Source organism: Myotis myotis, unplaced genomic scaffold (genome assembly GCF_014108235.1).
Source record: "Myotis myotis isolate mMyoMyo1 unplaced genomic scaffold, mMyoMyo1.p scaffold_m19_p_20, whole genome shotgun sequence".
Taxonomy (NCBI): domain Eukaryota; kingdom Metazoa; phylum Chordata; class Mammalia; order Chiroptera; family Vespertilionidae; genus Myotis; species Myotis myotis.
Window position 1 is genome coordinate 21,798,684 of NW_023416325.1, and position 25,106 is coordinate 21,823,789.

Below are 25,106 nucleotides of genomic sequence, written 5' to 3' on the forward strand. Positions count from 1 at the left end.
GGGATTAGAAAATGAACTAGCTGACGTATAGCAGATTTCTTCCATCTTTGTGTGCAGTGGTATTTCTTATGTTGCTTCTTGCCCCTTTCTAAACTATTTCTGAGTCTGCTGATTGGGTTTATTTCTAGACACAGCTAGTCTGCCTACATGTTCTAATTCTGTCGGTTTTTTAAAATTTATTTTTTATTGATTTCAGAGAGGAAGGGAGAGGGAGAGAGAGATAGAAACATCAATGATGAGCGGGAATCATTGATCAGCTGCTTCCTGCACACCCCACACTGGGGGATCGAGCCCACACCACAGGCATGTGACCTTGACTGGAATTGAACCTGGGACCCTTCAGTCCGCAGGCTGACGCTCTGTCCACTGAGCCAAACCAGTTAGGGCTAATTCTGTTAGTTTTAATTAACCATGAATAGCAATGTGTGTCTTAGGTAGGAGGTCTCTGGCAGGATCCTGAAGCCTATGGTAATTAACAGCTGCCTGCTAGCCGCTTCCAGAGTGTAGTTCCACAGACTTGATTTTTCCAGGAACACACCAGAGAACAAGTAACTAACAAGAGTGAAGGTGTAGGAGTCCTATGGACTGTCAAAAGATTAATCCAGTAATCTTTGTGCTTCAAGATAACTAGAGGAATTCATTTTGTCATTTAATGGTTAATTGCCACTTAGGACAGACTACACAGTTTAAGTAATTGCATGTTAAAGGCTCTTTTTCCCCTCCACTTAGACTTTGGGTAGACGTTTGCATTACCACCTCCTAGAAAGATTGTGTACTTTACGCCCATGTTTTGTTTAAGTCATAGAAAGAGGTGTTGTGCTGGTTTCTGCTGTAAATCGGCGTCATTCTAATCAAAATACTCTGATTCATTTTCATTCTCTTTAGGTAGCAGAGGCTCAACGGGCAGAGTTTAGCCCTGCCCAGTTCTCTGGTCCAAAGAAGATCAACCTGAACCACTTGTTGAATTTCACTTTTGAACCACGTGGCCAGGCAGGTCACTTTGAAGGCAGTGGACATGGCAGCTGGGGAAGAAGGAACAAGTGGGGGCATAAGCCTTTTAACAAGGAGCTGTTTTTACAGGCCAAGTGAGTATGGCTGCCCTTAGGAGGAAAGTGAAATTGAGCCTTGGGCAGATGTGTTGAGAAGAAACCTCTTTTAAACTTGCGGGAGAGAGGCAGAGAGGGGCTGGATCTGGTTCTTTTTTTCTTTTTTCTTTTTCCTGTTTTCTTTTTCTTCTTCTGGCTAGTGTTAAAAAACCCATTTTCCAAGTGAATGCTCTTGGTGCTTAAAAGTAAGTGAATAAATAAATGCTAAAATTAAATAATGCTTTAGTATCATGATGAGTTTGTAAAAAGATTTGCTTTGGAATTGAACCCAGATTTGAATCTTGTTTTGGCCCTTGGGCTTGGGTAATTTACCAGGTGATTCTAATGCGCAGCCAAGGTTGAGAACCACTGGTCTAGATCCAAGGTTAAATCTTACATTAGAACACCACACAAAAAGAGAAAAGGAATCGGCAAATATATGCCAACCACTCAAACTTGTCATTCAACTCTCCCTTAAGTAATCTCTACTCCTTTACAGAGACGCTGAATCTCAAAGTAGTTAGGTAAATTACCCAAGCCCAAGGGCCAAAACAAGATTCAAATCTGGGTTCAATTCCAAAGCAAATCTTTTTACAAACTCATCATGATACTAAAGCATTATTTAATTTTAGCAGAATTTCCGGAGGATGAGGCCCAGAAATCAGAATTTTAAAAAGATTCCCAGGTGATTCTAATGTGCAGCCAAGGTTGAGAACCACTGGTCTAGACCGAAGTAACCATTTAGTGCTTTACCTAAACAGTGCTCAGGTGATTTGAGTGAGAACAGCCTTTTCTACTGCATGGAAGATTAGCTATGTTCCCGGCTTTCTCGGGGTGAGGGAGCAATTCTGGCTTCCTGCTGGTTGATGGAGTCACAGTACGGATTAGTTTTAGTCCGGGGAGGCTAATAGGCAGCTTGGCTGGGCTTGGAAGCAGTTGATGGATTTAGACTCCTACCTGCTGAGTCTTTGGATTCTCTCCAGAGCCAGGGCTCAGAACTGAGTTCAGTGCTTTAGAAACCATGGCTGCTAATGGGCTGCATTTGATTTCTGCTGAGGGCTTGTTGGTGAATTCTGACAGTCTGCGTTTCCTTGTCTTCCTTCCTATTTCTAGTTGCCAGTTTGTGGTGTCTGAAGACCAAGACTACACAGTTCATTTTGCTGATCCTGATACCTTAGTCAATTGGGACTTTGTGGAACAAGTGGTGAGTAGCTCAACTCAGCTTATAAGCTGTTAGTGGGGGAGAGAACTAAAGAAAGGGACTGGGTCTGTGGTGACATAGCAGCTGTTGGCTGGGTCCCCTGCTGATGCCTTTTCTTCTGGCATTACGGAGACATTGCCCAGAGATCAGGCCTGGTTTCTCCTGGAGTTCATTTTGGGCTCTCTGATTGGAACTGACTTGCAAGACTGGCGAGTTGGAGGGCTCTGAGCTGAAGGTATAAAAGCAGTCCTATCTACTACCTAACGTGAGGAGCTCTGGTTACCCTCCTGACCCAGAGTAGACTCATTACATGGACATGGCTTCATTGGTAGTCGTTTGTAGTGACCAATATCAAGTCCGGCCTCAGCCTTGTGGCCAGTGAATGAGCCACACAGATGTACTTCTGTCCAAGCCGCTGCTACATATGTTTTCCATTGAAATGAGCTCTGGGTATCCCCTTGCCGCTCCTAGGTTTTATGATGTAAAATACCTTTCAGAACGGTAGGTCCCAAAGCCTGGACTCCCATTACTGTGCAAATTCATAAAGTCATCTGAGAATGACATGAAGCCTGTGAAACATGTTTTATATGCACTGGTTTAAAAAATAGAGATTCATAGAAAATGCAAGTCTCATTGACTCCTGTTGGAAATTACTGGTACATTACTTCTAAGCCCTTTTTGTGCCTTTATGTATGGACGTGTACCTATAAATCTTTTTTTGTAAATGGGATCATATGTTGATTTCTGTCATTTCCCCCCCCCCCTTTGCTATAGAACCCTCAAGATAACCTGTTATGTAGTTGTTTTATTATATTAAATGTTACAATTTTATGAAGGTGTGTTGAGTAGAGATGTATGGGGATGGGAGAGGAGAGGCTTTAACTTTGATAATCCCTAGTCAGTTCTGAAAGCAGTGCGACTTGTGTAACTTGTGGCATTTTGTTTCAGCGTATTTGTAGCCATGAAGTGCCATCTTGCCCAATATGCCTATATCCACCTACTGCAGCCAAGATAACCCGTTGTGGACACATCTTCTGCTGGGCATGCATCCTGCACTATCTTTCACTGAGCGAGAAGACCTGGAGTAAATGTCCCATCTGTTACAGTTCTGTGCATAAGAAGGATCTCAAGAGGTGAGATGGAGATATTTACTAGATTAGACCCCAGTTTGCTAACTCCTTGCCCTGCTACATCTGAATGTCCATATTACAGTGTTGTTGCCACAGAGTCTCGTCAGTATGTTGTTGGTGATACCATTACAATGCAGCTGATGAAGAGGGAGAAAGGTGTGTTGGTGGCCTTGCCCAAATCCAAATGGATGAATGTAGACCATCCTATTCATCTAGGAGGTGAGTTCAGTTAATTTTGGGGGCAAATTAACTTGGGTACATTCTTTAAGGCTAGTGAATATCTTTCTACTGTCCAGAATTTAGCCTTTGGGTATGCAGTTTCTAGCATTTCCAGATTAGTCATAGGATTCTAGTAGGTTAGGGTGGCATTTGCAGAGAGTGGCTTAACTTGGTTTCAAGTTTGGTTCAGTTATATATACTTTAATTCTTATTTTACAAGACTTTGTTGAATAGTATCTGGCACTGTGCCCAATCTTGGGGATTCCAATTAGCCATTCTTGGTACCCGTTAATCAAGGGACCCAGTCTGAGAGACGAGACAGACTGGTAGGCAGGCAATTGGGGTATAATAGAGTGTGACAAGTGCTTACGGAGGGGAAAGTCTAAGGGGTTATATTCCCTGTAGAAATGAACATTAAAGTGGCATTTCAGTTTTGGGCTAAAATGCTTTCTCAATAGATGGTATTGAAACAATTGACTCCTTTTATGGAAAAAAGGATAAAAGTAGCCCTAGCTGGTCGGCCCGTGGACCGAGGGGTCATGGTTTCAATGCACGGTCAAGAGCATGTTCCTCAGTTGCACGCTTGATCCTTGGCCCTGGTCGGGCGCATGTAGGAGCTTACCAATCGATGTGTGTCTCTCACATTGATGTTTTTTTCTCTCTCTCCTCTCCTCCCTCCTTTCCCCTCACTCAGATCAATGGAAAAATATCCTCAGGTGAGGATTAAGGGGAAAAAAAGGATAAAAGTAAATCTCATACCATTCATAAAATCAATCCCTGATGGATTAAAGAACTAAATGTAAACATCCAAAACCTTTAAAAGAAAATATAGGACAATATCTTTATAAATCCTAAGATATATATGGATTTTTGAATCAGGCTGAAACCATAGATGCTATAAAAGAAAAGATTGGGGTGGGGAGGAGGTGGGTGAACAGGGTCAGCTATGGTGACAGACTAGACTTCAGGCGGTGAGCACACAATAAAGTACACAGATGTCGAATTATAGTGTACGCCTGAAATTTATATAATGTTAGTAACCAGTGTTACCCAAGTAAAGTTAATAAAAAAGAAAAGATTAGTAAGTTTGTAACCTGAAAAGATTTCCTCAAAGTCAACAGGTGATAAATAGACTAGAGGAAAATTTACACATTCAAAGCTAGAGATTAAAGTCCAGAACAGAAAGGTGTTCTATAAAGAAGATTAACAACCTGGTAGAAGAATGCGCTAGGCATATGACCAGACTTTTCCCAGGAAATGTTATTTAAGTAATGTCTAAATATCTACACAGATTTAACTTTGCTAAGAGTCATGCAAATCTAAATCCCTATTTGGGTGATTAAAAAAAAAAAAAAAGACATTGGCAACACCAGTTATTGGCAGGGGTATTCTTGTTCTTGGTAGGAGTATAAATTAATAACAGCCTTTGGGGGTAGGGATTCAGTAGTATTTAAAATATGCACAATCCCAAATCCAGCATTTATACTTAAATATAATAAAGAATAATTTGTATCAAGGAGTGTGTATAAGAATTTATTTTGTAACCACGAAATTGGCAATAACCTAAATGTTCCACAAGGAACTTGTCAGAATATATAATACTATGGAACACTATACAGGAGGTAAAAATGGGATAGATCTCTGTGTTAATATTTTGGGGGAAAATATTTTGAAAAATTTTAAGACATTGAATGAAAAACCAAAACAAAATGTATAATTTATTGTTTTTGGAAAATATTTATTTTTTATAAATATGAGTGTGTGTGTGTGTATTGATTTTCTTTTTTTTTAGAAGGAGAAAGGGTGCAGGAGAGGAACATCAATGAGAGAGAGAAATCTCCATAGGCTGCCTCCCATATGCCCCCTACTGGGGATTGAGCCTGCAACCCAGGCATGTGCCATGACTGGGAATCTAAGTGGTGACTTCTCGGTGCATGGGATGACGCTCAACCAATTGAGCCACACTGGCCAGGGCTGAACATGAGTATATAAATGTATATAAAAGATTTGAAGGATACATATACAAATTTGTAAATGGTTTTCTCTGGGCAGGTACTAGGATGGAAAGGGGAAAACACGGGGCATTTTAAGAGTTTCTCAAAAGATAACATGGTTTTAAACTTTTTCAGTAGTACTGAAAATAAAGCCCTACCCTGTTTGGCTCAGTGGACCCCTCGGATTGAAGGGTCCTGGGCTCAATTTTGGAAAAGGGTATGTACCTTGGTTTCAAGCTTGATCCCCTTGGGGGTGTGCAGGAGGCAGCTGATTGATGTTTCCAACTCTCTATCTCCCTTCCTCTCTGTAAAATCAATAAAAAAATATTTTTAAAAAAAGTACTGAAAATATGGAGAAGTAAAGGCAATAAATCATTTATAATCCTTTTACCCAGAGGTACCCCCAAAAGATTTATTCTGGTCTGGCATCATCGTTTTTCTCATGTACTGTCTGCAAAATTCTCTTTGACTAAATTTTTACTGCATCTTTGAGTTTCTTAGGAAAGATTTCTCATATGATGGGGTCAGAGTTATAAACCTTATATTAAGGTCATTATTAAATTATTTTGGGGAAATTATGCTAAATTACTTCACCTTAGAAGACAGATGTGTGTGACAGTTTCTGTGTAGCCGTGTGGTTGTGAGCTTGAGTGGTGCAGGCTTGTGACCTGCTGGCTCTCTTGTAGATGAACAGCACAGCCAGTACTCCAAGTTGCTGCTGGCCTCCAAGGAGCAGGTGCTGCGCCGGGTGGTCCAGGAGGAGAAAGTGGCGCTGGAACAGCAGCTGGCAGAGGAGAAGCACAGTCCCGAGTCCTGCTTTATTGAGGCAGCCATCCAGGAGCTCAAGGTGAGAGGTGCCCTGGAAACTGACTGGATGGTGGGCGTAAGTTACTTCAGCCCCACATTTAAGATAAAGCAGGAAATGACTAAAAAGGCTGATTGGCTCTGGAAGGGAAGGGCAAAGTGGATTTTAGGCACTCTCTGCAGCTGAAAGGAACTTGTCATAATGACCTTATAACTCATTGAGACACTGGAGTTTGTGAGGTTAGCTATGTTCTTAGTTCAGCAAGGTATGCTTTTTGTATTCTAGAAAAACACTTGGATTTATTTTTAGAGATGTTTTATTTGAGGGACATTATGGAGAAAGTATTATGCCCTATCCAGCAGGCCCTAGCAATATCTGCTGAGGATTTTGGAGCAGCAAGAAAATTACCCAAATAAAGAATTTCCTATGTATTGTATCCTCTGCAACAGGGATTCTTTTTTTTTTTTTTTTTAATACCTTTATTGATTTTAAAGAGGAAGGGAGAGGGGGAGAGAGAGAGAAACATCAATGATGAGAACCATTGATTGGCTGCCTCATGAACTCCCACTACTGGGGATCGAGCCAGCAACCTAGGCATGTCCCCTTGATGAGTTGAACCTGAGACCCTTCCATCCGCAGGCTGACGCTCTATCCACTGAGCCAAACCAGCTAGGGCTGCAACAGGGATTCTTAAGCTTTAACAAGCATCAGAATCACTGGTTGTTGGGCTACTATACCCTGAGAGACTGATTCAGTAGGTACTGTACTTAAATTTATCTCAGCACTGACCTGGTGGCTCAGTTGGTTGGAGCATCATCCCGTGCACCACAAAGGTTGCGAGTTCAATGCCTGGTCAGGGCACTTACCTAGGTTGTGAGTTCGATTCCTGGTTGGGGGGCATATGGGAAGCAACCAATTAATTTTTTCTCTTTCTCCCTAAGAATCAATTAAAAACATATTCTCAGGTGAGGATTAAAAAAGAAGTTATCTCACTTAAGCTTCATATTCTGGCATGATAGACACAATTATCCTGTTTCCCAGATGAAATGGAATCATGGATTAGGTAATTTGTTTGAAGATACCTCACTAATAAGAGGTGAATCTGGTATTTGAATTCCTGTCTCTCTGACTTCTAAGTCGTCTTTGGGCAGGATCCTACTACATGTACTTAATTTTTACTTTCTACAGTACAGAGCATTTGTCCACATGCATTTCAGGTAAAGAAAAGGTACATAGAAGTAGAGCTGTCTACATGGAGGTAGGGGTTGGCCAAACCCTGCTTGCCTCCTGTGCTGGGGGTGCTGGGGCTCTCTCAGCCATGTTTGTAAAAACTAGTATTGTGTTCTTGGATTTCTGTTGAGGAAGCTTTTGTGTAGTGTTTTCATTGTCAGAAACTCTAAGCAGAATACCATCCTGTTTGAGTACCAGATGCTTTTGGCTTTGTTTCCCTTAAAGGCCAAGAATCTAGGAACCTTTCCTCTCTAAAAATCAATTTAAAAAAATTTTAAAGACAATAAGACCCATTGGGTCTTATTGATTTTTAGAGAGGAAGGGGGAGAGAGAAACATTGATTTGTTGTTCCACTTATTTATGCATTCATTGCTTGATTTTTATTAACTTTTTAAAAAACTTTTAAAATGTATTTTTATTGCTTTTAGAGAGGAAGGAAGAGGAAGAAGAGAGAGATAGAAACATCAGTGATGAGTGAGAATCATTGATTAGCTGCCTCCTGCACGCCCCTTACTGGGGATCGAGTCTGCAACCTTGGCATGTGCTCTGACCTGGAATGGAGACCTCCTGGTTTACATAGGTCGACATTCAACCACTGAGCCACACTTGGGCTATTAATTTATCTTTTTATTTTATTTTATTAGAGAGAGAGAGGAACATTGATTTATTATTCCACTTATTTATGCATTCATTGGTTACTTCTTGTGTGTGCCCTGACTGGGGATCAAACCACAGCCTTTGCATATCGGGACTACACTCTAACCAACTGAGCTACCTGGCCAGCGTGGGTCTTGTTACCTTTTTAAAAAATACATACATTTTTATTGATTTCAGAGAGGAAGGGAGAGGGAGAGGGAGATAGAAATGTCAGTGATGACAGAGAATCATTGATTGGCCACTTCCTGCACACCCCCTATTGGGGATTGCGTTCACAACCCGTGCATGTGTCCTTGACTGGAATCAAACTTGGGTCCTTCCAGTCTGCAGTCCAACGCTCTATCCACTGAGCCAAACCAGCTGGGCTGCCTTTTAACTTCTCTTCCTATTGAGAGAGGCCATTGAAAGCCCTTGCCCTTCATCTTAAGTGTGTTTCTGGAAACAGCTTTCTCCTGTCTTCTCTCTGGTGATCTAGACTCGGGAAGAGGCTCTTTCAGGATTGGCTGAAAGCAGAGGGGAGGTCACTGGCGTGGTGGCTGCTCTGGAACAACTGGTGCTGATGGCTCCCTTGGCGAAGGAGTCTATTTTTCCACCCAGGAAGGTTAGTGTGTCCGTGCTCCCAACTAAATGGCTGCCATTCCTCAAGTCCTGCTGTTGAGCTGGTAGGCACTGTGTGAGATCCAAGCTTTCTTGGATGAAGAAGAAACCATGAGTCTTTTCTGGATGCTTATTAGTTCTTTCCCCAGGGGTGTTACATCAGTGATGTGTCAGCTAAGGTAAACATCCAGAGGACTTGGTTCCTATGCCTACCTTTGCCAGGTGTACTTTCTGTTGACCTAGAATTTGTCCCAACAGGGAGTGCTAGAGTACCTGTCTGCTTTTGATGAAGAAACCACCGAAGTTTGTTCTCTGGGCTCTTCTCGTCCTCTTGGTCTCCCTCTGGTAGAAGAGGAGGAAGCAGATCAACCGGAGCCTGATCTGAAGGGTTGTCCAGAGGCTTGTGATGACTTGGAGTTAGCAGATGACAATCTTGGAGAGGGTACCATTAGTACTGAGTCCAGCCATCAGGAACCCACCTCAGGCTTCACACCCCTGAGCAGCTCTCCTTGTTACTACTTTTACCAAGGTGAGGGGCCCTGAGGAGGAGGGCTGGGTTGCAACAGACATATTTCAGAGAGAGGACCTAACTGAGCAGAAGGAGGCATCGCCACTAGGTCTCTTTGGCCTTCCGGCTTGGGGCGGGAGAGACAGACCTAGCTATAAGGAGGGACCCATCTTGAGGACTGGCCAAGACCATTGTGTGATAGAGCCACTTGTCTTCAGCGGAGGATGGGCAGTACATGTTCCTGCACCCTGTGAATGTGCGCTGCCTCGTGCGGGAGTATGGCAGCCTGGAGCAGAGCCCCGAGAAGATCTCAGCAGTGGTGGTGGAGATCGCTGGGTACTCCATGTCTGAGGTAAGGTCTTCTTAGGGGTGGAGGGTCGGGGAGCATCAGTAACCTCATGTCTTTGAGCTGGGCCCACTCAACCCAAGTTCACAAATCTTCAAGGCCTTTTAGTTTTCTTTCTTTCTTTTTTTTTTTTTAGATTTATTTTCTTTTGTATAGCAGAGGTGGAAATTTATTAAAGAACAAGTACAGACTCCCACGTGGGGAGAAGGAAAGAGTCCCCAAGATTTCCTTTTTTTTTTTTTTAAGAGAGGAAGGGACAGAGAAACATCAATATGATAGTGAAACATGGATTGGCTGCCTCCTGCACTCCCCCTACTGGGGATCAATCCTGTAACCCAGGCACGTGCCCTTACAAGAACCAGACCAGCAACCTTTTGGTGCATGAGACGATGCCCAACCCACTGAGCCACATCCACCAGGGTTTTTTTGTATTTTTTAAGTCTGTTTTCGTTGGTGATGGTACCCATGGATCTTTAAAAAGTTAAATGGTGCTACCTTTTTTTTTTTTTTAAGAGAGGAAGGGAGAGAGACACACACACACACATATCTATTTGTTGTTTCATTTAATTATGTGTTCAGTGGTTGATTTTTATATGTGCCCTGACCAGGGATCGAACCCATATTGATGCTCTAATCAACTGAGCTATGTGGCCAGGTCAATGGTGCTACCTTTTAAAGTTAAATGCTAGCCCTAGCTGGTTTGGCTCAGTGGATAGAACATCGGCCTGCGGACTGAAGGGTCCCTGGTTCGATTCCAGTCAAGGGCACATGCCTGGGTTGCGGGCTCGATCCCCAGTAGGGGGCATGCAGGAGGCAGCCGGTCGATGATTCTCTCTTATTGATGTTTCTGTCTTTTCCTCTCCCTTCATCTCTGAAATCAATAAAAATTTATTTAAAAAAAAATTTAGATGCTAGGTTCTGTTAAGTCAAGTAGTGCTCTGCTTCACAGGTTACTTACTGTGGTTTGGGAATATAGCTGTCTCCTACTTTCATTCAAGATGAGTTTGTTTTTTTGTTTCTCCTTATTGCTTAGGGGAAATATCCAAGAAAATGAAAAGTCCTTTAGGACTTTTGAAAAGCTAGTTTATGCAAATTCAAAATGCATTTTTGGGTTATACATCTATGAGTTAATTGCCTGATAATTTACATATGTGAAATTTGCCCATTGAGAGTTATTTCTGTATTGATCTGAAATTTTTTTATAAGCCTAGACTCTTGGGGTACTATAAACTTTCCATAAAACTTGCAGAAAAAGGAAACAAAATTAAATTTAAGTTGATGGGCTTCATTTTTACTGTTTTAGGCTGACCTTCATGCCATGGGGCAATCTGCTTTATGTATCTACCTACTTATCATTAATTCTGTCAGTGGCTCCCAGATTTTTGACAAGTTACTCTTTTTATTTTCCTTATTCTCTCCCCTGAGACATGGACCCCAGAAAATAGAAACAGCCGATCAGCTTTAGATAATTTATTGCCAGGCTCCGTTTATTCATTTGCAGCACAAACCAAAAATACCGTTCTTGGTTGCTTAGTCTACCTTACTGTAGCTTAATTGACACTTTCTGTGAGGACTACTCTATGAGCCCCAGTGCTGACTGTGAGTGTGTGTAGACTGTTGGATGTCTAGGATGGGATTTTCTGTCTACAGAGTAAGGCCTGGTCTTAGTTGAGTGTTGGTCCCTTTTCCACTGTAGGATGTTCGACAGCGTCATAGATATCTCTCTCACTTGCCCCTCACCTGTGAGTTCAGCATCTGTGAACTGGCTCTGCAGCCCCCTGTGGTCTCTAAGGAAACCCTAGAGATATTCTCAGGTAAGAGTGCCCCAACTTTGCTTCTCGTCATAGTGAAGTTCAGGGATTCCTGTTACTAGACACCCAGTGTGGGAGGACTTCAGGAGCGGTGTCAAGAGTCTCAGAAGCTCCTGATACACTCCATCTATTCATCCAATCCAGTCGGGCCTTAGGTACTAGTCAACTAGGAGGAAGGAATGGCCAGGTTGTCTTGGATCTGCCTCATAATCTGACCAACCCACAGATGACATTGAGAAGAGGAAGCGTCAACGCCAGAAGAAGGCTCGGGAGGAGCGCCGTCGAGAGCGTAGGATTGAGATGGAAGAGAACAAGAAACAGGGCAAGTGTAAGTTCACTGACTCTCATCATTGACTAATACAGCTGTGCGTCATGTCCAGAGGCTCAGTGCCCAAGCCCCGGAGCCAGACTGCTTGGGTTCTTATTCCAGCTCTGCCACTTGTTCTCTTCAATTCTTAAGTGTGAAGTGTGAGAGTACCTCCTTCATAGGCTTATTTGAGAATTAAATGAGTTAATTTGGGTCAAAGTGCATAGCATATAGTAAGGAGTAAGATTAAATTCATCCTTGGTATAGTGGGTGAGAAAACCTGGTGTGGGAGAGAATTAGAGATCTGCTGAATGCTGGGATTAATTGTCCCATGTGTTCTCTGGGTGGATCATTGACCTCACCTTTGACTCGCTAAGGAGTGTTATAAATGTAGGTTTTGAAACATCTATCAAGCATGTCAAACTTGTGGCCAGCGGGCTATGAGTTTGACATGCTTAGATCCTGCTCCCCTGGGGGAGTCCTCAACTGTTGAAAAAGATTTGAGGAAATATGCCCAGCTAGTGTGGCTCAGTAGTTGAGCGTTGACCTATGAATCAGGAGGTCATGGTTCTATTTCGGTCAGGGCACAAGCCAGGTTGTGGGCTCGATCCCCAGTAGGGGCATGCAGGAGGCAGCCAATCAACAATTCTCATCATTGATGTTTCTGTCTCTCCCCCTTCCTCTCTGAAATAAAAAAAAATATTTAAAAATTCTTTTGAGGAAATCTGTAAATGGGCCTACCTTTCTCATCTTTTCCTTTGCAGACCCAGAAGTCCACATTCCCCTGGAGAATCTACAGCAGTTTCCTGCCTTCAATTCCTATACTTGCTCCTCTGATTCTGCTTTGGGTCCCACCAGCACTGAGGGCCATGGGGCTTTCTCCATGTCTCCTCTTAGCAGAAGTCCAGGTTCCCAAGCAGGTAAATAAAGTTGGGATGTAAAGAATGAAGGTACAAGTGTTTCCCTGTAGCATTGTTTATAATAAACTAGTGGCCTGGTGCATGAATTTGTGCACATTGAAAGGAAATTAATTAGAAGAAATATTTTAATATTGCTATTCGCCCTTTCTCTGTAATAGAAGTGTCAACCAAATTCACCATCGACAGTCAGGTTGAAACACACGTGTACCATTGGCGCCAGCGAGAGCTTTATATATATGGCACATGTGCAAGTCAACTTGGCCTTTTATAGATGTAGAATAAACTTGCTTAATTAGACCTGCTTTCTGATGTAGCTAAACTTTTTCCAGCCCAGTGAAGCACCTCAACTTCTTGCAGGTAATTGTCAGCAACACAGCAGTATCAGCACGAAGCAGATTATTATTGTAGATCATGCAGGGAGAACAAAGGGTAAAATATTTAACTGTAGCAGTGTTTGACTATATTCTGCACAGTGAGAAAACCTGAAGTCATTTCAAGGTCCATCATTTCTTACTTCTCTTCAGACAGGTCAAGTTTCTAAGCTTTCTAAATCTGTTTTCCGGCTAATGAAAAGAAAATAGAATTCCACTGAGTTTCCTATCTACCTTCGCCAGGACTTCTGTGAGGATCAAATGAGATGAGATACGGGGAAAATGCTTCACAGATTTTTGGTTAAAGTGTGAAATGTTTACACCTGGTTATAGAGCAAGTCCTATTTCTGGGCTGAAGAAACTCCAAGGAGGCTAGTTGCTAGGGAGAGGAAGCCGGGTGTTGCTATGTGACGTCATTACCCGGCACCCACAGCAATCATTTCTGGGCTGGGCTGTAGGCCTCATTTTGTGCCATGGGGTCTCGGCAGTGTTGGCTGCGATTTGATGGGCAGTCACTCTGGGGTGGTGGCAGGACCTATGTCCCACTTGGGGGAAGCCAAGTGTCGCATTGTTGGCGCCAGGTCCATGGTACCGCTTCTCTGTAAATGGCCAGTGTGGGTCATGGCAGCTCCTGTGTCTGCCCCGGGTGGTTAGTGGGTGGTTAGTGGGTAGTTAGTGCACACCATAGCAACCGGTCAGACATTCAGACACATTTAGCATCTTAGCCTTTTATATATATAGATAGCAGGTGTGTTTGTGGGGTGAAATAGTTTACAAAGTGTACTGATAAGTAAATGGCTAAATTATAGTATTTATACTTTGAAACACTGTACTTTACACCTAAGGAAGAAAGAAATAACTCTCTTCATGAAGTAATGGGTAGACCTGTAGGATAAAAGGAACTTTTAGAACAAACAGAACATGATACCATTTGTGGGTTTAAAGAAAAACACGCAAAACATGTTATGGGTTTGTATGTCTAAGTGTATAGAAAAATAGTGGGGTGATTATATTCCAAACAGGTAATCGTGTTCCACTCTAGGGAGTGAGACCAGGATTGAGAGATTGCCTTTAGCCTTTAAAAAATATTTTTTTCCCTCCTGTAGAATGTATTACTGTGTTATGAAATTAAACACGTAAGAAAGAGTTGCTATCATTTCAGAGAGCTATCATTTCTGATCTTCATCCACCTGGCAGATATTGTGATACTTAAATTTTATTTCTCTATCAGGTATTTTAAACAAAATGTCCAAGATCATAATATTTAAAACTCTTGGTTACCCTTTGATGATATGGCTATCATTGATTAGGAGCCTAAGGTTAAGGCAGGGCCTTAGTTAGTGGCTGGGACTGGGATTAGAACCTGGGCTGATCTTGAGGGCTACATGACCATGATGCTCTGAAGAGCATATTTAAGAAGAGAGCTGTTATACAAAGGAATACAGCAGACTTTCAACCACGTTATATGTGATATAAAGATTGTGTTTTCACATACTAGTTTTTCTGAAGGTATTTGAGCAAGAGCAGTTGGATGGTCCTAGAAATAGAACAGCTCTGGCTGGCGGGGGAAGGGCCTGCTAGTGGGAGAGTGAATAGGCTTCTTCCCCGGGTAGTGATCAGGGCAGCGGGTAGACCTGATCTGTGGGAAACGTTCAACCTAAGGTCAAAGGATGGGGAAGACTGTTCCCGGGGGAGTATCAGGAGAAAGCTGGCATCTTTATTCGGGATTTGTTGATGTGTGTGTTTGGATTCTAACTGAATATTCCCAAGTCTTAGACATCTGCTGACTGGAACATAAAAGCTGACCTGATTCCATTTTATAGCTTTTCCTTGAAGTGTTTTCATCTACATAAAACCAAGTCATGACAGACCAAACCTAGTCCTTGAGAGTCAGCTGATGTGGAAAGGTCTTTTACTGTGGGAATAGATTCTGCCAGACCTTCTAGTGTTATTGTAAACGCAAAACATTTCTCTACTGATCACTGGTATGGATAGAAGGCCTTGTTCTTGGCTTTTTGAGAATATGGCAGAGTGGAAATTGGGTCAAAGTTTGCTTTTTGAGTTGAGATTGGTAACTATCCATACCTGATTCAGGGTTCATCTCTTCACTCTTGTTAAGACACTAGCTCTTTGGAACTTGACTCATATAATCAGGTGTGTGGTTCCCTTTCAGACTTTCTGCTGACCCCTGTGTCACCCACTGCGAGCCAGGGCAGTCCTTCACTCTGCATCGGGAGCCTGGAGGAAGACTCTCCCTTCCCTTCGTTTGCCCAGGTAAGTCCTGTGCTTGGGAAGCAGCCAAGGATATTTAACACAAACTCCACTGCTTGCTCTTTCTGGAAACCACTCTGTTTGGGGGGAGCGGGGGGGGGCTCATAGGCTAATGTTGCACTGATTCTGATAATCACAGAAGGCTTTCTTTCTTTCTTTTTTTTTTTTTTTAGGTTTTCATAGTTCTGTTTTAATATAATTTTAAAATTTGCTCTGGGTTCTATCATTGCATATGTAAAAACTATAAGTATGAAGAGGTTATAACTAAAATTGTCTATTCATAGGTTTTACAGATGCATTCTTTGAAAAGTAGTTCAAATCAGTAGCACATTTTTATTTTCTATTTTCTATCCCAGAGTTTCACACATTGCTCAAGTCAGAAACACTAACCTAGTGGTTCACTTGACGCAGACTTTCTAGATCAGAGCCATTGCAAAGGGAAACTGTCCACGCAAACAGCCAAATAGGCCTTTGGCTGGAGGACATCAGTTTTTGAACATGAATGTGAATGTATGTATCAGTGTTTCTCTAGTCCAAAGTCAGAATGAATAATTCATGGGCCTGTCAGGAAGACGGGGCCTAGGAACTAGGCTGGTTTTGCTTCTTGACCTGGCTCTGCCACATCTAAACCCTGGCTGTATGCTGGGGTCCAACCCCAGCAGGTCCAGGGGTTCCCAAAGGTGTAGACAGAGTCGGCGAAGAAGGAATGACACGGAGACAGCGTTCGGTTGATCAGCAGCCTAGCCAGGATCTCTAGCCAAGTTCTAGTCAGGATCTCCAGCGAAGTTCTGGTTAGGATCTCCAGCCAGGTTCTGTGTCCATGTTCTCTTGCCATGTTCTCTTGCCAGGTTCTCCAGCCAGGTTCAGTCACCAGGTTCTAGTCAGGTTCTCTTGCCATGTTCTATCCAGGTTCTGTCTCTAGGATCTTCAGCCAGGTTCTCTCGCTAGGTTCTGTCTCTAGGTTCTGTTGCCAGTTTCTGTCCAGGATCTTTTGCCATGTTCTGTCTCTAGGTTCTGTGTCTAGGTTCTGAGTCTGTGTTCTGTCCACAGAAGGCTTTAAGAGGGAAGTTCATAGATTTAGTCTCAGATATTATTGTAGACGTACCAAGGAGAGAGGCTAAGAGTAGTTGAGGGAGAATCAGTGTTCTCATTATTCAGCAAATCATTAGATTTCTTCCCCCCCCCCCCCCCTTTCCCACTTTGGCAGATGCTGAGAGTTGGAAAAGCAAAAGCAGATGTGTGGCCCAAAACTATTCCAAAGAAAGGTGAGGATGGCCCTCCTGGTGAAGGGCGGTTTTTCCCTTTGCAGAAGATATAAGTCTCTAGAGTTCCTAGAATTGTAACACTGGTTGTTTTTTAGATGAAAATAGCTTAGTCCCTCCTGCCACCGTGGACAGTGATGGGGAGAGTGATAACTCGGACCGTGTTCCTGTGCCCAGTTTCCAGAATTCCTTCAGCCAAGCTATCGAAGCAGCCTTCATGAAACTGGACACGCCCGCTACTTCAGATGCCCTCTCTGGTAAAGGCTGGGGGTGCTCAGCACAGGGTGTCCTTCCCGCCCAGGGCCTGTGGCAGATGGCACTCACCAGCCGGGCCTTTCCCTGAGCCCTTAGGCTCACCTCCTCGTGGCAGCTAACATTCCATTAGGTGTCATATAGCACCTTTTGCCACCTCAGATTCATTCTTGAGGCCTGGATATGACGTTATGAGGAACTGTTATTTCGCTTCTAAGACACAGCAGTGGAGAGTAGATTTTGGAATCCTGAGCTGGTAAAGGGTGGCTCATAGATGCAGAAACTGGGCTCGAAGCCCACCCCCTGACGTTCATGATTAGAGAATGACATTATGGTGTGCTTCCTGTGTGCGCCTGGCATTGTGCCAATTTTACTCTCCCGTTAGCCACATTAAATAGGTATAACTCTGTTACAGGTCAAACAGTTCTAGGGAGATAAAGAGACTTGTCCAAAAACAAAGAGTATGCAAGGACTGGTATTTGAATACAGGCATTCTGATTCCAGAACCTGTATACTTAGCTGCCATTGTCACTCTCAGTAATGAAAACTGGCCAGGGGACAAGGGGTGGCATTCTAAGCTAAGTTCTCTTTCTGTTTCCATTTAGAAGAGAGAGGAGGAAAGAAAAGAAAAAAACAGAAACAGAAGCTCCTGTTCAGCACCTCAGTCGTCCACACCAAGTGACACTACCGGCCCAGGCTACTTCTCCAGCTGGTTTTCTTTTTTTCCGTGCTTTTGTTTTGCTGCTGTAATTTTTAAGTATCTGAGTTTGAACAGATTAGTTCTGGGGGGAGGGGGTTTCCACAATATGAGGGGGAACCAAGATTTTAAATACAGTGTATTTTCCAGCTTCCCGTCTTTACACCAAAATAAAGTATTGACACTCATGAGATCTCTTCCTGCCAAGGTTTTTAGTTTGTTATAGGTTAGTCTTTTTGACCATGTGTAATTAGTTTTTCTCAACCTTAAATGAACAAGTCCCTTCAACATCCCTTGGAAAAGCAGCCCAGAACAGTGTTAAATAGCACTATTGTGCTCTGACGTCATGTGCCAGGGCATCCTGGTTTCAGCACCTTTCAGTGAGTCTTAAAAGTAGTTGAATCTCTTCTGTCTGTCCAGTCCTCTGAAGAAACAGAGGGATGGAATAAAATGGATTTAGGATACTCAGCTCGAATTGCAGTTTTTCGTCTGACATGGCCAGGCTCTGGGGCTAGACCTAGGCTGCACTTGCATGTATGATGGAGGGTTTTGCCTCTTCCACATGGCTTCTGTTTGGCAAGGAAAGACATAACTCACTAAAGGTAGCCTTAGGACCTTCCAACCTTTAAATCAAAGTTGTTTAAAGTGACAGTAGCCCGAGTTGTAGGAGCAGGCGTCCAGCACACCTGGAGGTGGAGCAGGACAGGTCTGAAAGCGGCAGGGCTGCCCACTGCCTCTGTTGTCTAGAGTAGCCTTATGCCTTGGTTTGAGCTAAATTTGAGTGATGTGACTTCTTTTGCTGCTTAATAAAGTAACCTCTAGGTCTAACAGAATGTGAAGGCAAACAGTTGCAATAAATTACCTGCACAAGCAATGTGAGCTTTCTGTTTTATTTTTTTAATTCATTGAGTTTTTAGAGAGAGGGGAAAAATAGAGAAACATCGATTTTTGTTCCCCTTATCTATGCATTCATTGGTTGATTTCTGTATGTTCCTTGACTGGAGATCGAGCCTGCCACCTTGGCGTATCGGGACGATGCTCTAACCAACTGAGCTGCCTGGACAGGGCAGCTTTTTTTTTTTTTTTAAAGTTCAAGTCAGGTCAGCTGGACATACTTATTATAAATAGGTAAAAGTATCAACTACTATGAGTGTGAGCTGGGCTTAGCCTGTCATTCTTAACCGAAAGCCGCTCAGAAATCCAGGGTCAGGAACTCTGGGGGGATGGGGGCGTTCCAGCCTGAGATGAAAGGGCAGGTTGAGGCAGAAGTCACAAATCTACCAGATGTGTCCGGGACTCTGAGTGACATCCATTCTAGGATGGAGAAAGCAGATCCTAGAAATGTAGATCCAGCTGCCTCCCAGAATGCCCTGTTCCAATAAGTGGGCCCCAAGGGTTGGGCACAGTGCAGCCCGCAGAGGTTCATTCCATTGCTTCAGCAGCCTCCTCACCATCTGAAAGCTCCTCCTCACCCGGTTCCTCCTCCAGCAAACAGCTTCTTGTGACGGACTTCTGGATAGCTTCCCGCTCTCCTGAAGAAAGGCAGGCAGCATGGGTGAAAAGTTCTTGACAGCCGGGGGCCAGTCTGCTCAGTACGCAGTGTGTTAGTGTTGCTTACCTTCATCAGTGCAGTTCTGCAACAAGATCAACAGCTGTCTCCTGTTGTACTGAATCAGGAACTTCTGACATGTTCTAATTGTACCTGGCACATGAGAGAGCTTTGTGGCGACAGGTGTCTGCCTCAGAGACTTGCAGAGCTAGGGGAAAGCATCTTGCTCTTGGCAGGATAGGAAGACCCACCCACCAGACATGACTGAACTCTGAGCCTGACACCCACCGAAAATCAGCCACACCCCATGCAGCCTACCTCCCACGTGCAAGGTGTTGAGAAAACACGGGTAGCGGTGTCCTTTGCTCTCCAAGTGTGTGATGAAGGGAAGAGCTGACCACACAAGCTGATAGAATTCCTTTCGGCATCGAAGTAGCACTATTCCAGTATAGGCATTGAGGTATCGCACTACAGCAGCGAAAAAATTTTGGGAAACTGGATTCTAAGCAGCAGGTCAAAGGTCTTAGGGTAACTAAGTCTACTAAGTGCCAACAACTGTTCAAAGTAGTGGCTCTTGGGACACATCACTGAATAAGAACAGATTCCTGAAGGAAAAGATTGTCATTTATGGAAGGGGGAGAGACAATAGCCAGTGCCTTGCACACCACTCAGAACTGATGAATTTAGAAATCTGAATGTTCTTCTAATTCACTGACTGGCTAATAAGTTCGGGGTGGGAAGGTGGAGATTCAAACCCTTGGCTGAAGAAAGGCTCTGCAGCTAGGCTCTGTAGCCAGCTGAGTTTCACTGATGTACCATTGTGCCTATCTTCTATCTATACATATATAAAACTCTAATATGCAAATAGATCCAACGGCAGAACAACCAAATAACCCGTCACTATGCATGGGATGTGCGCTGACCACCAGGGGGTGCACGCGGAACATGGTGGGTGTCGGCCGTGGTGGGATGGTGGAGGAGGTGAGTGGGGGTGCCAGACCAAGGTGGGGTGCTGGTTGCTGTCATTGGGGCGAGCCTCTGGTGATACTGAAAATTCTTCGCTCCCGTGCACTGTGGTCCTGCCTGGTGTTTGCACCTGCTGCCAGCACTGGCAGCCGCTGCTCGCACCCACTGCTGGTGCTGGCCTCGTTTACACCCGCAGCTGGTACCGGAGCTGCCGCTCGTACCCGCTGCTGGAGCCTGGTGCCAGTCCCAATTGCATGGCGCCATCAGTGGGTGCGTGCGCGGCTGCGGGCCCCAATCACCTCTGAGGGCTTTTCCACCTCCCCCTGCTCCTGAGGGGTGATTGGAGCAGCAGCCACTGCTTGCACCCCCTTGCATCTGCTGCTGGTGCTGGCCCAACTGCTCCACGCAGTCAGCGGGTGCGAGTGGGGCTGGAGCTGTCAGTGCGTAGGAGCAGCAGCAGTGGTGGGAGCGCAGCTGCTGGGGGGGGGGGGGGGGGCAGCGGAGGATGGGCCGAGACCCGCCCCTGTGCCCACCACAGCCTCGCGGCCCACAGTTCCTTTCAAGGTGCACAAACTCGTGCACTGGGCCCCTAGTGTGCATATAATTTCCCAGGATCCCATTTTTAAGCATATAGTAAAAGGGAACGAATATAGATTTGTGTGGCTCCTGGGAGGCACCACTTCTTCCTCATTTTCATACACACAATTGTGTGTTGTGTGTAAGGGTTTTTCAGGGTTAATTCTGACTTTTTCCCATGTGATATTAATGTAACCAGCCACCTAACTTCATAGGAACTATACACACCTCCCCTCATTTAATTCTAGTCATCCTATTAAATTCAGTAGCAATCACCAATATACACATGTCAAATAGGTACAGGGGATTCTTGCCCAAAGTTCCACTGCCTTCTGTCTTAGCTCTCCGTCTAACTTTGGACTGTCCACACCTGGGACTCCGAGTCCCAGACGCCTGAAAAGGACCACTTCGTGGCCCAGCCGCCTGGCTCAGTGGTTGAGCCTGGACCTACGAACCGGGAGGTCCCGTCAGTCCCCAGTAGGGGGCGTGCAGGACGCAGCCGGTTCTCATCACCGATGTTTCTCCCTCTCCCTCTCTGAATAACAAATATATTAAAACAAAAAACACTTCGTGGATGGTGCACCAGACTTGGCAGCTCCGTGGGCCGCTTGTGCGCCTTCTCCCTCCTCCGGCCCCCAAGCCCTCTGGGTTCCCCAGCATCTTCGTACCCGCGAAGCCGATGGAGCAGGCGGCCGCGCCGAAAGTCCCGTGCAGGCGGGCGACCGTGTCCCGTACAAGGCCGCCCAGCACTCGGTCATCCAGGCTCAGGCGGCAGCGGGGGTCGTCAGACACCACTTCGCAGAGCAGGTACCTGGGGCGGACGAGAGGGAGGTGAGCAGAGGCCAGGGCTGCGGGCACCGCGCAGGGAAAGGCACGAGGGGCGAGCCACGCGCTGCTTACCTGTGTTTGAACCGCACCATGGCGACTTCCGCTCCGGCGTCCTGACGCGCAAAGCTGGTGTCTGCTGGTGGCCAATGGGAAATCACCTCCGCAGTCTTCAACCACTCAGAGAGGGAAGTAGGCTAGAAAGGCGGAGCTGTAATGCTGAGAGGCCGAGCCCAGTGTCAGTCTCCTTCAAGCCCCGCCTCCGTTCGCGTTTGCAGTTTCAGCCTGATTTGGGCGCTGGGCTCGGCGTTTGGGCGGCTGGTGGCTGTGATGGGGAGTTATGGTCCGCGCCGGGGTGTGCAGTCCTGCGGAGCATGCAGCTGCTGCGCGTGGGCCCTCAGGACGCTTACTTTCTATTCCATTACAACACAGTCGCGCATGCACGTACATATTCCCTCTTGAAAGCTGGACGGTGGCGCTCTCAACCTACAGGCCAGGACTGACACCGGAAATCCGGCCCTTACTTGCAGGTTAGGGCTCGGCTTGCTTTTTCCTTACCGCCAACTATGTTTGGGCTTTTCAACAGTCTCACGGAGATGAGTCTCGTTTTTTGTTTGCAAAACCAATCAGTGGTCGTTATAGTTTCCTTAAAAAAATTTTTTTTTTATTGTTTTCAGAGAGGAAGGGAGAGGGAGAGAGAGATACATCAATGATGAGAGAGAATCATGGATTGGCTGCCTCCTGCACGCCCCACACTGGGGATTGAGTCTGCATCCCTGACCGGAATCAAATCTGGGACCCTTCAGTCCCCAGGCTGACACTCTATCCACTGAGCCAAACCGTCCAGGGCCTATTTTCCATTTTTTAAATTGAAAAGCACGAAGAAGCATATAAAAATAAATTATAATCCATCACCGAGAGAGAATAATTTATCATGTGGTGTGTCTCCCCTACCCCCCCCCCCCGCCCCCCGCCTCCTGTCAGCGGTCCTCAAAGTGAGATTTAGGGACCCCAGGGTTTTCCAAGGCTCCGAGCTCAAAATTACTTTCATAATAACAGTAAGATGTTATTTGTCTTTTTTACTCTCTCACAATGGACAGTAAAGTTTTCCAGAGGTTACATGACATGCTGACGTTATCACTTTGATGGCTAATGCAATTGAGTTTTAAATATTTCTATTTTAATATCCATGATAAGTATCGATATTGCCCACAAAAACAAAAGCTCTTTGGGATCCTCAATAATGTGAGTGTAAAGGGGTTCTGAGACAATGAAAAAAGTTTGAGATGAGAACTGCTGCCCTATGTTGTTATATTTTTCTTTTATTTTCTTTTTAAGAGGAGGATCATACTGATTAGTACTCTTTTTTCCTGCTTGAATATCTTCTTAAAAATGTCTTGCCGAAACCGGTTTGGCTCAGTGGATAGAGCATCGGCCTGCAGACTGAGGGGTCCCAGGTTCGATTCCGGTCAAGGGCATGTACCTGGGCCGCAGGCACATCCCCAGTGGGAGATGTGCAGGAGGCGGCTGATTGATGTTTCTCTCCCATCGATGTTTCTAACTCTCTATCTCTCTCCCTTCCTCTCTGTAAAAAATCAATAAAATATATTTTTTAAAAAATGTCTTATTGAGGTATAACATACATACAATGCATATAAGTGTACAACTCAATGTGTTTTTACAAATGCATAGACTTGTGAAACCACTGCCCAAATTAAGGGAGCATTTCTAGGGCCCAAGAAGGTTCCCATGCCCCCTTCCCAGTCAAAATCCTTCCCAGAAGCAGCCTCTATTCTGACTTCTATTATGAAAGACTAGAGGCCCAGTGAGGCACCCCAACTTCTTGCAGGTAATTGTCAGCAACACAGCAGTAAATATCAGCACGAAGCAGATTATTATTGTAGATCATGCAGGGAGAACAAAGGGTAAAATATTTAACTGCAGCAGTGTTTGACTATATTCTGCACAGGGAGAAAACCGGAAGTCATTTTCAAGGTCCATCATTTCTTACTTCTTTTCGGGTCAAGTTTCTAAGCTTTCTAAATCTGAAAGAAAATAGGATTCTACTGAGTCTCCTATCTACCCACTCCAGGACTTCGGTGAGGATCAAATGAGGCACGGGAAAATGCTTCACAGACATTTGGTTACAGTGTGAAATGTTTGCACCTGGCTATAAAGCAAGTCCTATTCCTGGGCTGAAGAAACTCCAAGGAGGCTAGTTGCTAGGGAGAGGAAGCTGGGCATTGCTACGTGACATCATTACCCACTAGGTCTTGGCAGCGTTGGCTGAGATTTGGTGGGCTGTCACTCGGGGGTGGTGGTGGGACCTGTGTCCCCGTTGGGGGAAGCTGAGTGTTGCTTTGTGGACACCAGGTCCCCGGCGCCGTTTCTCTGTAAATGGCCAGTGCGGGTCCTGGCAGCTCCTGTGTTTAGCGCACAGCCTGTGGTTAGGTCTTTATTCTTTACCCCCATTCCTGTTAGAACTGTCAAGGGCTTGGCTGGCCCTGGGAGCTCCATAAAGGAAGGCCAGTTTCACAGCTGATTACTTGCAAGATGTGGAATGAGTCCTCGATTTTCCCACCTCTCACTTTTCACCACCTTAAAGGAGGGATGCGGAGGGAGGAGGGGTGGGGAGTGAAGAGGCAGAAGAGCAGTGGCCCTGCTGAGGTGTCTCCGCCCTCCTCACCCAAGAGCAGCCTCAGCATCTAAAAGGCCTCTCGCCAGCGCCCCCCGCCCCCCGCCAGCAGGGGGCGTCAGAGGCCCGCGGTGGGGGAGAAAGACGGACTCCAGTTCCCCTTCTCCCTCCCGCGGGACAACTCCCCTCACACGTCCGGCCTTCAGCTCATTAATCCAACAGTTTATGGGATGCACTTGGGGCTCAGACCAAACTCACACCGTAAGACGCGGGATTGGAATTCGAACCAAAGCCACCGACCCCCGGTCCTTGCTCTCACGTTCAGGCGATGTCCGTGCCGGCCTCGCTGGTCCGCTTTGTGTAAATGGAGCGACCACGAGGCTCGAATCCTCTCCTGGCCATTTCCCAGCCACGTCCCCTCGGGGACGCTGACCCGCGCCTAGCGCTCAGTCCCCGGCTGAGCGACGCGACCAGGTTCCCCCGGAGGCCGGGTAGAGCTCAGCGCGGGGACGCGGTGCAGCGCCCGCGGGGAGGGGCTGTAAACGCGGTTTTGAATGAACCGTCTCCCCCGCCCCGCAGGCGAGCCCCGGAGGGAGACTCCTCGGGCCTGGACCGCGCCTCGGGCCCGGCCGGGCCTCCCGCCGCCCGCGAGGACCAGGACGCGGCGGCAGCCCCGCGGCCCCGGCTCCGCCAGCGCTGCCCACGCGCCTGCAAGGAGGCCGCCGGCGGCGCGCGCTCCCGGTCCCCGCCGCGCGGATCCCGCCCGGGAGGCGTGGGGGGCGGCGGCCTCCTCCCGCCCGCGGGGTTCGCGTGGCGGCGACCGGTGTGTGTCCCGGGCGGGGCGGGTCCCCGGAATGCAGGGCGGGCGCGGCCGGGTGCTCCGCGCCCCCCA

The 25,106-nt window shown here is 45.8% G+C and overlaps 2 protein-coding genes across 3 annotated transcripts in view; one reads left to right on the forward strand and one right to left on the reverse strand.

The window, feature by feature from the left end:
- RNF10 (ring finger protein 10) overlaps positions 1-18,537 on the forward strand; it is a 35,291-nt gene extending 16,754 nt beyond the window's left edge. For both annotated transcript variants that reach the window (XM_036354465.1, XM_036354466.1), the window contains exons 3-17: positions 886-1,085; positions 2,199-2,289; positions 3,235-3,419; positions 3,499-3,635; positions 6,316-6,476; positions 8,797-8,922; positions 9,177-9,447; positions 9,645-9,778; positions 11,469-11,586; positions 11,810-11,911; positions 12,655-12,810; positions 15,355-15,455; positions 16,660-16,717; positions 16,813-16,971; positions 17,572-18,537. In XM_036354465.1, the coding sequence (XP_036210358.1) occupies positions 886-1,085; positions 2,199-2,289; positions 3,235-3,419; positions 3,499-3,635; positions 6,316-6,476; positions 8,797-8,922; positions 9,177-9,447; positions 9,645-9,778; positions 11,469-11,586; positions 11,810-11,911; positions 12,655-12,810; positions 15,355-15,455; positions 16,660-16,717; positions 16,813-16,971; positions 17,572-17,648 (2,076 nt within the window). In that variant the 3' untranslated portion in view covers positions 17,649-18,537. The remainder of the gene's footprint in view (positions 1-885; positions 1,086-2,198; positions 2,290-3,234; positions 3,420-3,498; positions 3,636-6,315; positions 6,477-8,796; positions 8,923-9,176; positions 9,448-9,644; positions 9,779-11,468; positions 11,587-11,809; positions 11,912-12,654; positions 12,811-15,354; positions 15,456-16,659; positions 16,718-16,812; positions 16,972-17,571) is intronic.
- A 116-nt stretch (positions 18,538-18,653) lies between these two features.
- On the reverse strand, positions 18,654-22,057 carry POP5 (POP5 homolog, ribonuclease P/MRP subunit). Its single transcript, XM_036354467.1, has 5 exons — positions 21,655-22,057; positions 21,423-21,565; positions 19,531-19,680; positions 19,282-19,365; positions 18,654-19,195 (listed from the first exon to the last, which is right to left on the reverse strand). Exons 1-5 carry the CDS (start codon positions 21,672-21,674, stop codon positions 19,086-19,088), a joined length of 507 nt encoding a protein of 168 aa, XP_036210360.1. The 5' UTR covers positions 21,675-22,057; the 3' UTR covers positions 18,654-19,085.
- Between the last annotated feature and the right edge of the window lie 3,049 nt (positions 22,058-25,106).